The 13,027-nt window shown below is 49.3% G+C and overlaps 1 protein-coding gene across 2 annotated transcripts in view; it reads right to left on the reverse strand.

The window, feature by feature from the left end:
* Positions 1–462: 462 nt before the first annotated feature.
* LOC121583621 (sorting nexin-30) overlaps positions 463–13,027 on the reverse strand; it is a 90,859-nt gene continuing 78,294 nt past the window's right edge. Inside the window, exons 8-9 of one of the 2 annotated variants that reach the window (XM_045214444.1) lie at positions 6,339–6,491; positions 463–1,205 (exon numbers count right to left, since the gene is read on the reverse strand). In XM_045214444.1, the coding sequence (XP_045070379.1) occupies positions 1,128–1,205; positions 6,339–6,491 (231 nt within the window). In that variant the 3' untranslated portion in view covers positions 463–1,127. Of the gene's footprint in view, positions 1,206–6,338; positions 6,495–13,027 lie in introns of both variants that reach the window. The other variant, XM_041899729.1, reaches the window with a different exon arrangement.

A 13,027-nucleotide genomic window follows, 5' to 3' on the forward strand; every position in this document is an offset into this window, starting at 1 on the left:
GAAAACTCATTTGTTTATTAGCTAGAGCTTCAGTTAGCTAGCTGGAGGGAGTATTCCGCATCGAGCTAGCGGGAGTATTCCGCATCGAGTGTGTGAACTGGCGTTGTTAGCCTCCCTGTCTTTCCTCTCACATGGGTTGATTTGAGACTGGTTCAGCCAGCCAGCAGACACTAGCCAGCAGACACTAGCCAGCAGACACTAGCCAGCAGACACTAGCCAGCAGACACTAGCCAGCAGACACTAGCCAGCAGACACTAGCCAGCAGACACTAGCTAGCAGACACTAGCTAGCAGACACTAGCCAGCAGACACTAGCCAGCAGACACTAGCCAGCAGACACTAGCCAGCAGACACTAGCCAGCAGACACTAGCCAGCAGACACTAGCCAGCAGACACTAGCCAGCAGACACTAGCCAGCAAACACTAGCCAGCAGACACTAGCTAGCAGACACTAGCTAGCAGACACTAGCCAGCAGACACTAGCCAGCAGACACTAGCCAGCAGACACTAGCTAGCAGACACTAGCCAGCAGACACGTTAACTAGCTCATTTTAGTGCACATTTCGCATTTCATAAATACTGATTCTACCGCCACAGAACGCTTTAGTTAGATGTAGAATCAGGTAGCGAAGACTTATTAGCTCCAGGTTTATATTAGCTCCAGGTTTATATTAGCTCCAGGTTGATATTAGCTCCAGGTTTATATTAGCTCCAGGTTTATATTAGCTCCAGGTTGATATATTTTGGTAAGATTAACTCTGACTCTTTTAGATGATGTAAGGGGCTTTTAGTGGACGATGTCACCTTGGTAACATTTTCGACTGTTAGGACAGCATATTGTAGCCAAACTTCTTTTTCGCAAGTCTTTGCAAGCTATCAGACAGATCAGTGCAGACGGCCGTTGCGCTACCTGACGTGAGACGATGCCCAGCAGGCAGGATGGGATGTTCCACTGACTGGGTTTCACAAATAGAAACACCAAAACTAAAAAGACTTCCGTCTGTAGCCCCATTTCCTTGGCAATCTCCCTTCGACAGTGTCTGTGTCTGACACCGGTAACTCGGGTAGAGGAAGCGTTTCAGATGTTATGTCCACTTTCCGCTGTGCTCCAGAGGGCAGCTGGCCGTTTCAGTCTTCCTCTGTTTGGGTCTCCTGTGGCTGCTTGTCCTGCAATAGTGGAATGACAGACTCCCACGAAGCAAGGCACTGAAACACACAGAGAGGTGGTAAGTGTTAACCGACAGATATGACCAGAGACAGAGTGACACAATGCATCAAAAGACACGAGATAAAAGGTTTCTAAATGTCTTTCTTGGTGTAACCCGGATTATGATAGTTACACTCGTTTCAGTTCTCCTCTGTTAGTTCCTCTACAGCCCCTTCCTACTTCCTGTTGACCCAGGCCCTTTTAGTTCCTCTACAGCCCCTTCCTACTTCCTGTTGACCCAGGCTGTGAAATTACAGTATTCTGGCATCAGGTTTAGTGTAGCTAGTCATCTGCTAAATTCCATTGTCACAAGTCACCAAAGGGCTTTAATACCTTTAGTTAGAATGTGTTACTGTTTATTTTGCCTTCGTTTATTTAACCAGGGATGGTGAACCTTCAGCCTGCTGCACAGACACCATGAAATCACTAGTCTAGAAGGCACGGTTGTAATTGTGTTGGGAGAGCATTTTTTAAACTCTCCAAATGGTTAAATTAGTGAGAAATAGATGTAATCATTGCAATAGTTTGTGAGTGGGAGACATATAACATCATCCTAAATTGGCATGGTGAATTATTTTACAATATGACATTCTTTTATATATTGCACTAAGGTGGACAGTTTGTGTTACTACCAATTGAGTGGAATTACACATCCTCTTTAAAACAGATTAATATCTATGGTTTGATACCGTTGATTTTATCAAATGCGCAACAACTAACTTAAAACGCAGTTGATAATTTTCAAACTCAAATGGCGAGGAAAAATCGAGGCGCACTCTGTATAGAAGTCGCTGGACACAAACAAATACACAGATTTGACAGTCAAGCTAGCTATCACTCAAATGAAAGCCAACCCCTGTCACTATATAGAACTACCTGTGAAGGTGAGGATTTGTAAAAAAAAATAAATCCAGTCAAAAAAGTGTTGCGTTTTCCTTTTCATATGGGTCATCTACCATAAACATTGTGGCTCAAGGAGATGAGTTGATAAATGGCTACTACATGTTCTCATGTATCAAATCAAATCAAATCAAATCAAATCAAATCAAATTTTATTGGTCACATGCGCCGAATACAACAAGTGCAGACATTACAGTGAAATGCTTACTTACAGCCCTTAACCAACAGTGCGTTTATTTTAAACAAAAAAAGTAAGAATAAAACAACAACAAAAAAAAAAAGTGTTGAGAAAAACAAAGAGCAGAAGTAAAATAAAGTGACAGTAGGGAGGCTATATATACAGGGGGGTAACGGTGCAGAGTCAATGTGCGGGGGCACCGGCTAGTTGAGGTAGTTGAGGTAATATGTACATGTGGGTAGAGTTAAAGTGACTATGCATAAATACTTAACAGAGTAGCAGCAGCGTAAAAGGATGGGGTGGGGGCAGTGCAAATAGTCCGGGTAGCCATGATTAGCTGTTCAGGAGTCTTATGGCTTGTGGGTAGAAGCTGTTGAGAAGTCTTTTGGACCTAGACTTGGCACTCCGGTACCGCTTGCCGTGCGGTAGCAGAGAGAACAGTCTATGACTAGGGTGGCTGGAGTCTTTGACAATTTTGAGGCCTTCCTCTGACACCGCCTGGTATAGAGGTCTTGGATGGCAGGGAGCTTTGCCCCAGTGATGTACTGGGCCGTACGCACTACCCTCTGTAGTGCCTTGCGGTCAGAGGCCAAGCAGTTGCCATACCAGGCGGTGATGCAACCAGTCAGGATGCTCTCGATGGTGCAGCTGTAGAATTTTTTGAGGATCTGAGGACCCATGCCAAATCTTTTTAGTCTCCTGAGGGGGAATAGGCTTTGTCGTGCCCTCTTCACGACTGTCTTGGTGTGCTTGGACCATGATAGTTCGTTGGTGATGTGGACACCAAGGAACTTGAAGCTCTCAACCTGTTCCACTACAGCCCCGTCGATGAGAATGGGGGCGTGCTCAGTCCTCTTTTTTTTCCTGTAGTCCACAATCATCTCCTTTGTCTTGGTCACGTTGAGGGAGAGGTTGTTGTCCTGGCACCACACGGCCAGATCTCTGACCTCCTCCCATAGGCTGTCTCATCGTTGTCGGTGATCAGGCCTACCACTGTTGTGTCGTCGGCAAACTTAATGATGGTGTTGGAGTCGTGCCTGGCCATGCAGTCATGGGTGAACAGAGAGTACAGGAGGGGGACTGAGCACGCACCCCTGAGGGGCCCCCGTGTTGAGGATCAGTGTGGCAGATGTGTTGTTACCTACCCTTACCACCTGGGGGGCGGCCCGTCAGGAAGTCCAGGATCCAGTTGCAGAGGGAGGTGTTTAGTCCCAGGATCCTTAGCTTAGTGATGAGCTTAGAGGGCACTATGGTGTTGAATGCTGAGCTGTAGTCAATGAATAGCATTCTCACGTAGGTGTTCCTCTTGTCCAGGTGGGAAAGGGCAGTGTGGAGTGCGATAGAGATTGCATCATCTGTGGATCTGTTGGGGCAGTATGCAAATTGGAGTGGGTCTAGGGTTTCTGGGATTATGCTGTTGATGTGAGCCATGACCAGTCTTTCAAAGCACTTCATGGCTACAGACGTCAGTGCCACGGGTCGGTAGTCATTTAGGCAGGTTATCTTAGAGTTCTTGGGCACGGGGACTATGGTGGTCTGCTTGAAACATGTTGGTATTACAGACTCGGTCAGGGACATGTTGAAAATGTCAGTGAAGACACTTGCCAGTTGGTCAGCACATGCTCGGAGTACACGCCCTGGTAATCCGTCTGGCCCAGCGGCCTTGTGAATGTTGACTTGCTTAAAAGTCTTACTCACATCGGCTACGGAGAGCGTGATCACATAGTCGTCCGGAACAGCTGGTGCTCTCATGCATGCTTCAGTGTTGCTTGCCTCAAGCGAGCATAGAAGTGGTTTAGCTCGTCTGGTAGGCTTGTGTCACTGGGCAGCTCGCGGCTGTGCTTCCCTTTGTAGTCTGTAATAGTTTTCAAGCCCTGCCACATCCGACGAGCGTCAGAGCCAGTGTAGTATGATTCAATCTTAGACCTGTATTGACTCTTTGCCTGTTTGATGGTTCGTCGGAGGTCATAGCGGGATTTCTTATAAGCTTCCGGGTTAGAGTCCCGTTCCTTGAAAGCGGCAGCTCTACCCTTTAGCTCAGTGCGGATGTTGCCTGTAATCCATGGCTTCTGGTTGGGGTATGTACGTACGGTCACTGTGGGGACGACATCATCGATGCACTTATTGATGAAGCCAGTGACTGATGTGGTGTACTCCTCAATGCTGTCTGAAGAATCCCGGAACATGTTCCAGTCTGTGCTAGCAAAACAGTCCTGTAGCTTGGCATCTGCGTCATCTGACCACTTTTTTATTAACCGAATCACTGGTGCTTCCTGCTTCAGTTTTTGCTTATAAGCAGGAATCAGGAGGATAGAGTTATGGTCAGATTTGCCAAATGGAGGGCGAGGGAGAGCTTTGTATGCGTCTCTGTGTGTGGAGTAAAGGTGGTCTAGAGTTTTTTTCCCTCTGGTTGCACATTTGACATGCTGGTAGAAATTAGGTAGAACGGATTTAAGTTTCCCTGCATTAAAGTCCCCGGCCACTAGGAGCGCTGCATCTGGATGAGCGTTTTCCTGTTGATTAATGGCCTTGTACAACTCATTCAGTGCAATCTTAATGCCAGCATTGGTTTGTGGTGGTAAATAGACAGCTATGAAAAATATAGCTGAAAACTCTCTTGGTAAATAGTGTGGTCTACAGCTTATCATAAGATACTCTACCTCAGGCGAGCAAAACCTCGAGACTTCCTTAGTATTTGATTTTGTACACCAGCTGTTGTTTACAAATATACAGAGACCGCCACCCTTTGTCTTACCGGAGCCAGCCGTTCTGTCCTGCCGATGTATCAACAGATATCTGTAGTATACAGAGTTCCTTGTGTCTTTTAGAAGAACGCTGCCTTTAATTGTCTCAGTTCCATTGATTTCTATCCAATATCGATGTATTTTGTATTTAATGTGAGGGATTAATTTGCGCGCACTATTGATTATGGTAGAACAAGCTAATCATTTCCAGTTTAGAGTGGCCGCTTGGTAAATGTTGGTGTGTGTGCAGTTTATAAGGTAGCCTTCTAAATTAGCTAAATATAAGTAATCTGAACACAAGTGTGACACGTGTGTAGGGAGTAACTTGTATGTCTTCAACATATTGATTATACATTTGGAAGTTAAAAACCTGTGTTTTGACACTGGGCTATACATCAAAAATCGATGACAACAGGAAGCAGCAACAGTATCAATTTCAATTTATGTGGTCCTCTGTAGCTCAGCTGGTAGAGCATGGCGCTTGTAACGCCAGGGTAGTGGGTTCGATCCCCGGGACCACCCATACGTAAAAATGTATGCACACATGACTGTAAGTCGCTTTGGATAAAAGCGTCTGCTAAATGGCTTATTATTATATTATTATTATATTATGTTGTAGGAAAATAAATTATACTTTAAAAAACAAATAGACAGCATTTGACTTAATGAGCCTAAAACCTGCTACGATTGATAGATTGATGATATTAGTGAAATCGTGAAAATACATTGGATAAATAAGAAACGTTTTCCTTTTCAAAGCAAAGTACTACAACCCTTCTTGAATGGACACATGATAACAACATGCAGCAGTCTGTTGTAGTCTCCTGTTATTACCTTCTCATAGTAGTGGATGTTGTGGTCGGCCATGCCAGTCAGTAGCTGTCTGGAGTCTCCCCTCTTACCTTCTCATAGTAGTGGATGTTGTGGTCGGCCATGCCAGTGAGTAGCTGTCTGAAGTCTCCCCTCTTACCTTCTCATAGTAGTGGATGTTGTGGTCGGCCATGCCAGTCAGTAGCTGTCTGGAGTCTCCCCTCTTACCTTCTCATAGTAGTGGATGTTGTGGTCGGCCATGCCAGTCAGTAGCTGTCTGGAGTCTCCCCTCTTACCTTCTCATAGTACTGGATGTTGTGGTCGGCCATGCCAGTCAGTAGCTGTCTGGAGTCTCCCCTCTTACCTTCTCATAGTAGTGGATGTTGTGGTCGGCCATGCCAGTCAGTAGCTGTCTGAAGTCTCCCCTCTTACCTTCTCATAGTAGTGGATGTTGTGGTCGGCCATGCCAGTCAGTAGCTGTCTGAAGTCTCCCCTCTTACCTTCTCATAGTAGTGGATGTTGTGGTCAGCCATGCCAGTCAGTAGCTGTCTGAAGTCTTGTCTCTTGTTGTTCTGCCAGCGGTCCCAGTCTGACTTCAGGTCAGCATTGAAACACTCCACTCTGTCCTGGCACTTCTCCACGTCTGCAGGCACCTGCTGTAGAGAGGGGACAGGGGACAGAACTAAGCACCTGCTGTGGGGAGGGGACAGGGGACAGAACTAAGCACCTGCTGTAGGGAGGGGACAGGGGACAGAACTAAGCACCTTCTGTAGGGAGGGGACAGGGGACAGAACCTGCTGTAGGGAGGGGACAGGGAACAGAACTAAGCACCTTCTGTAGGGAGGGGACAGGGAACAGAACTAAGCACCTTCTGTAGGGAGGGGACAGGGAACAGAACTAAGCACCTTCTGTAGGGAGGGGACAGGGGACAGAACCTGCTGTAGGGAGGGGACAGGGAACAGAACTAAGCACCTTCTGTAGGGAGGGGACAGGGAACAGAACTAAGCACCTTCTGTAGGGAGGGGACAGGGAACAGAACTAAGCACCTTCTGTAGGGAGGGGACAGGGAACAGAACTAAGCACCTGCTGTAGAGAGGGGACAGGGAACAGAACTAAGCACCTTCTGTAGGGAGGGGACAGGGAACAGAACTAAGCACCTGCTGTAGAGAGGGGACAGGGAACAGAACTAAGCACCTTCTGTAGGGAGGGGACAGGGAACAGAACTAAGCACCTTCTGTAGGGAGGGGACAGGGAACAGAACTAAGCACCTTCTGTAGGGAGGGGACAGGGAACAGAACTAAGCACCTTCTGTAGGGAGGGGACAGGGAACAGAACTAAGCACCTGCTGTAGAGAGGGGACAGGGAACAGAACTAAGCACCTTCTGTAGGGAGGGGACAGGGAACAGAACCTGCTGTAGAGAGGGGGCAGGGAACAGAACCTGCTGTAGAGAGGGGGCAGGGAACAGAACTAAGCACCTTCTGTAGGGAGGGGACAGGGAACAGAACCTGCTGTAGAGAGGGGACAGGGAACAGCACCTGCTGTAGGGAGGGGACAGGGAACAGAACTAAGCACCTTCTGTAGGGAGGGGACAGGGAACAGAACCTGCTGTAGAGAGGGGACAGGGAACAGCACCTGCTGTAGGGAGGGGACAGGGAACAGAACTAAGCACCTTCTGTAGGGAGGGGACAGGGAACAGAACCTGCTGTAGAGAGGGGCAGGGAACAGAACCTGCTGTAGAGAGGGGACAGGGAACAGAACCTGCTGTAGAGAGGGGACAGGAAACAGAACTAAGCACCTTCTGTAGGGAGGGACAGGGAACAGAACTAAGCACCTGCTGTAGGGAGGGGACAGGGAACATAACTAAGCACCTTCTGTAGGGAGGGGACAGGGAACAGAACTAAGCACCTTCTGTAGGGAGGGGACAGGGAACAGAACTAAGCACCTTCTGTAGGGGAGGGGACAGGGAACAGAACTAAGCACCTGCTGTAGAGAGGGGGACAGGGAACAGAACTAAGCACCTTCTGTAGGGAGGGGACAGGGAACAGAACTAAGCACCTGCTGTAGAGAGGGGACAGGGAACAGAACTAAGCACCTTCTGTAGGGAGGGGACAGGGAACAGAACTAAGCACCTTCTGTAGGGAGGGGGACAGGGAACAGAACTAAGCACCTTCTGTAGGGAGGGGACAGGGAACAGAACTAAGCACCTTCTGTAGGGAGGGGACAGGGAACAGAACTAAGCACCTGCTGTAGAGAGGGGACAGGGAACAGAACTAAGCACCTTCTGTAGGGAGGGGACAGGGAACAGAACCTGCTGTAGAGAGGGGGCAGGGAACAGAACCTGCTGTAGAGAGGGGGCAGGGAACAGAACTAAGCACCTTCTGTAGGGAGGGGACAGGGAACAGAACCTGCTGTAGAGAGGGGGACAGGGAACAGCACCTGCTGTAGGGAGGGGACAGGGAACAGAACTAAGCACCTTCTGTAGGGAGGGGACAGGGAACAGAACCTGCTGTAGAGAGGGGACAGGGAACAGCACCTGCTGTAGGGAGGGGACAGGGAACAGAACTAAGCACCTTCTGTAGGGAGGGGACAGGGAACAGAACCTGCTGTAGAGAGGGGGCAGGGAACAGAACCTGCTGTAGAGAGGGGACAGGGAACAGAACCTGCTGTAGAGAGGGGACAGGAAACAGAACTAAGCACCTTCTGTAGGGAGGGGACAGGGAACAGAACTAAGCACCTGCTGTAGGGAGGGGACAGGGAACATAACTAAGCACCTTCTGTAGGGAGGGGACAGGGAACAGAACTAAGCACCTTCTGTAGGGAGGGGACAGGGAACAGAACTAAGCACCTTCTGTAGGGAGGGGACAGGGAACAGAACTAAGCACCTGCTGTAGAGAGGGGACAGGGAACAGAACTAAGCACCTTCTGTAGGGAGGGGACAGGGAACAGAACCTGCTGTAGAGAGGGGGCAGGGAACAGAACCTGCTGTAGAGAGGGGGCAGGGAACAGAACTAAGCACCTTCTGTAGGGAGGGGACAGGGAACAGAACCTGCTGTAGAGAGGGGACAGGGAACAGCACCTGCTGTAGGGAGGGGACAGGGAACAGAACTAAGCACCTTCTGTAGGGAGGGGACAGGGAACAGCACCTGCTGTAGAGAGGGGACAGGGAACAGCACCTGCTGTAGGGAGGGGACAGGGAACAGAACTAAGCACCTTCTGTAGGGAGGGGACAGGGAACAGAACCTGCTGTAGAGAGGGGGCAGGGAACAGAACCTGCTGTAGAGAGGGGACAGGGAACAGAACCTGCTGTAGAGAGGGGACAGGAAACAGAACTAAGCACCTTCTGTAGGGAGGGGACAGGGAACAGAACTAAGCACCTGCTGTAGGGAGGGGACAGGGAACATAACTAAGCACCTTCTGTAGGGAGGGGACAGGGAACAGAACTAAGCACCTTCTGTAGGGAGGGGACAGGGGACAGAACTAAGCACCTTCTGTAGGGAGGGGACAGGGAACAGAACTAAGCACCTTCTGTAGGGAGGGGACAGGGGACAGAACTAAGCACCTTCTGTAGGGGAGGGGACAGGGAACAGAACTAAGCACCTTCTGTAGGGAGGGGACAGGGGACAGAACTAAGCACCTTCTGTAGGGAGGGGACAGGGAACAGAACTAAGCACCTTCTGTAGGGAGGGGACAGGGGACAGAACTAAGCACCTTCTGTAGGGAGGGGACAGGGAACAGAACCTGCTGTAGAGAGGGGACAGGGAACAGAACCTGCTGTAGAGAGGGGGCAGGGAACAGAACTAAGCACCTGCTGTAGAGAGGGGACAGGGAACAGAACTAAGCACCTTCTGTAGGGAGGGGACAGGGAACAGAACTAAGCACCTTCTGTAGGGAGGGGACAGGGAACAGAACTAAGCACCTTCTGTAGAGAGGGGACAGGGAACAGAACCTGCTGTAGAGAGGGGACAGGGGACAGAACCTGCTGTAGAGGGGACAGGGAACAGAACCTGCTGTAGAGAGGGGACAGGGAACAGAACCTGCTGTAGAGAGGGGACAGGAAACAGAACTAAGCACCTTCTGTAGGGAGGGGACAGGGAACAGAACTAAGCACCTGCTGTAGAGAGGGGACAGGGAACAGAACCTGCTGTAGAGAGGGGACAGGGGACAGAACCTGCTGTAGAGAGGGGACAGGGAACAGAACTAAGCACCTTCTGTAGGGAGGGGGCAGGAAACAGAACCTGCTGTAGAGAGGGGACAGGGAACAGAACCTGCTGTAGAGAGGGGGCAGGAAACAGAACCTGCTGTAGGGAGGGGACAGGGAACAGAACTAAGCACCTTCTGTAGGGAGGGGACAGGGAACAGAACTAAGCACCTTCTGTAGGGAGGGGACAGGGAACAGAACTAAGCACCTTCTGTAGGGAGGGGACAGGGGACAGAACCTGCTGTAGGGAGGGGACAGGGAACAGAACTAAGCACCTTCTGTAGGGAGGGGACAGGGAACAGAACTAAGCACCTTCTGTAGGGAGGGGACAGGGAACAGAACTAAGCACCTTCTGTAGGGAGGGGACAGGGGACAGAACCTGCTGTAGGGAGGGGACAGGGAACAGAACTAAGCACCTTCTGTAGGGAGGGGACAGGGAACAGAACTAAGCACCTTCTGTAGGGAGGGGACAGGGAACAGCACCTGCTGTAGGGAGGGGACAGGGAACAGAACTAAGCACCTTCTGTAGGGAGGGGACAGGGAACAGAACTAAGCACCTTCTGTAGGGAGGGGACAGGGGACAGAACTAAGCACCTTCTGTAGAGAGGGGACAGGGAACAGAACCTGCTGTAGAGAGGGGACAGGGAACAGAACCTGCTGTAGAGAGGGGACAGGGAACAGAACCTGCTGTAGAGAGGGGACAGGAAACAGAACTAAGCACCTTCTGTAGGGAGGGGACAGGGAACAGAACTAAGCACCTTCTGTAGGGAGGGGACAGGGAACAGAACTAAGCACCTGCTGTAGGGAGGGGACAGGGAACAGAACCTGCTGTAGGGAGGGGACAGGGAACAGAACTAAGCACCTTCTGTAGAGAGGGGACAGGGAACAGAACTAAGCACCTTCTGTAGGGAGGGGACAGGGGACAGAACTAAGCACCTTCTGTAGGGAGGGGACAGGGGACAGAACTAAGCACCTTCTGTAGGGAGGGGACAGGGAACAGAACTTTACGTTATTTTCCTTTTTCCATCGAACTTTTTTCCCTTATTCAACTTTTTCACTCCGGACGCTTCATCTGGACATGGTTCATCAACATCTTCAACAGCCGAAGCTAAGTAGTAACATTAACATGATGTCTTCTAATTGCAGTCGCTGTACTCATAATATACAGGAGAATTCTCGCCTTACGGCGAGAATAGCTGTGCTACAAGCCCAGCTTCAGACGCAATCGTTAGGCAAGAGTAATATCAGTGTAGGAAAGGAAGAAACAGCGTCTGTGCCACCAGCAAGTACAGACAGTAACGTTAGTATAAATCCCCCCCGCACAGTCCCCGCGGCGGACAACTTTCTCATGGCTTCTGGAGGGAAATACTGTTGGAATGCTCAACCGGTGTCGCTCATTCAGCCGACAGAAACCTTCAACCGGTTTTCCCCATTATGTAGCGAGTCGGAGTCTGAGTCTGAGTCTTCTCTAGTCTCTACTCCTCCCGTTACGGGGTCTGAGACTCCGAAGGCTCCCACCATTAGCTCTGACAAATTGAAAACCCTAGTCATTGGCTGACTCCATTACCCGCAGTATTAGACTTAAAACGAATCACCCAGCGATCATACACTGTTTACCAGGGGGCAGGGCTACCGACGTTAAGGCTAATCTAAAGATGGTGCTGGCTAAAGCTAAAACTGGCGAGTGTAGAGAGTATAGAGATATTGTTATCCACGTCGCGCACCAATGATGTTAGGATGAAACAGTCAGAGGTCACCGAAGTGCAACATAGCTTCAGCGTGTAAATCAGCTAGAAAGATGTGTCGGCATCGAGTAATTGTCTCTGGCCCCCTCCCAGTTAGGGGAAGTGACGAGCTCTACAGCAGAGTCTCAGCACTCAATCGCTGGTTGAAAACTGTTTTCTGCCCCTCCCAAAGATAACATTTGTGGATAATTGGCCCTCTTTCTGGGACTCACCCACAAACAGGATCAAGCCTGACCTGCTGAGGAGTGACGGACTCCATCCTAGCTGGAGGGGTGCTCTCCTCTTATCTACCAACATAGATAGGGCTCTAACTCCTCTAGCCCCACAGTGAAATAGGGTGCAGGCCAGGCAGCAGGCTGTTAGCCAACCTGCCAGCTTAGTGGAGTCTGCCAATAGCATAGTCAGTGTAGTCAGCTCAGCCATACCCATTGAGACTGTGTCTGTGCCTCGACCTAGGTTGGGCAAAACTAAACATGGTGGTGTTCACCCTAGCAATCTTATTAGGATAAAGACCTCCTCCATTCCTGCCATTATTGAAAGAGATCGTGATACCTCACATCTCAAAATAGGGTTACTTAATGTTAGATCCCTCACTTCAAAGGCAGTCATAGTCAATGAACTAATCACTGATCATAATCTTGATGTGATTGGCCTGACTGAAACATGGCTTAAGCCTGATGAATTTGCTGTGTTAAATGAGGCCTCACCTCCTGGTTACACTAGTGACCATATTCCCCGTGCATCCCGCAAAGGCGGAGGTGTTGCTAACATTTACGATAGCAAATTTCAATTTACAAAAAAAAATGACGTTTTCATCTTTCGAGCTTCTAGTCATGAAATCTATGCAGCCTACTCAATCACTTTTTATAGCTACTGTTTACAGGCCTCCTGGGCCATATACAGCGTTCCTCTCTGAGTTTCCTGAATTCCTATCAGACCTTGTAGTCATAGCAGATCATATTCTAATTTTTGGTGATTTTAATATTCACATGGAGAAGTCCACAGACCCACTCCAAAAGTCTTTCGGAGCCATTATCGACTCAGTGGGTTTTGTCCAACATGTCTCTGGACCTACTCACTGCCACAGTCATACTCCTGGACCTAGTTTTGTCCCATGGAATAAATGTTGTAGATCTTAATGTTTTTCCACAAAATCCTGGACTATCGGACCACCATTTTATTACGTTTGCAATCGCAACAAATAATCTGCTCAGACCCCAACCAAGGAGCATCAAAAGTCAGTGC

This window comes from Coregonus clupeaformis, unplaced genomic scaffold (genome assembly GCF_020615455.1).
Source record: "Coregonus clupeaformis isolate EN_2021a unplaced genomic scaffold, ASM2061545v1 scaf0258, whole genome shotgun sequence".
NCBI classification, from domain to species: domain Eukaryota; kingdom Metazoa; phylum Chordata; class Actinopteri; order Salmoniformes; family Salmonidae; genus Coregonus; species Coregonus clupeaformis.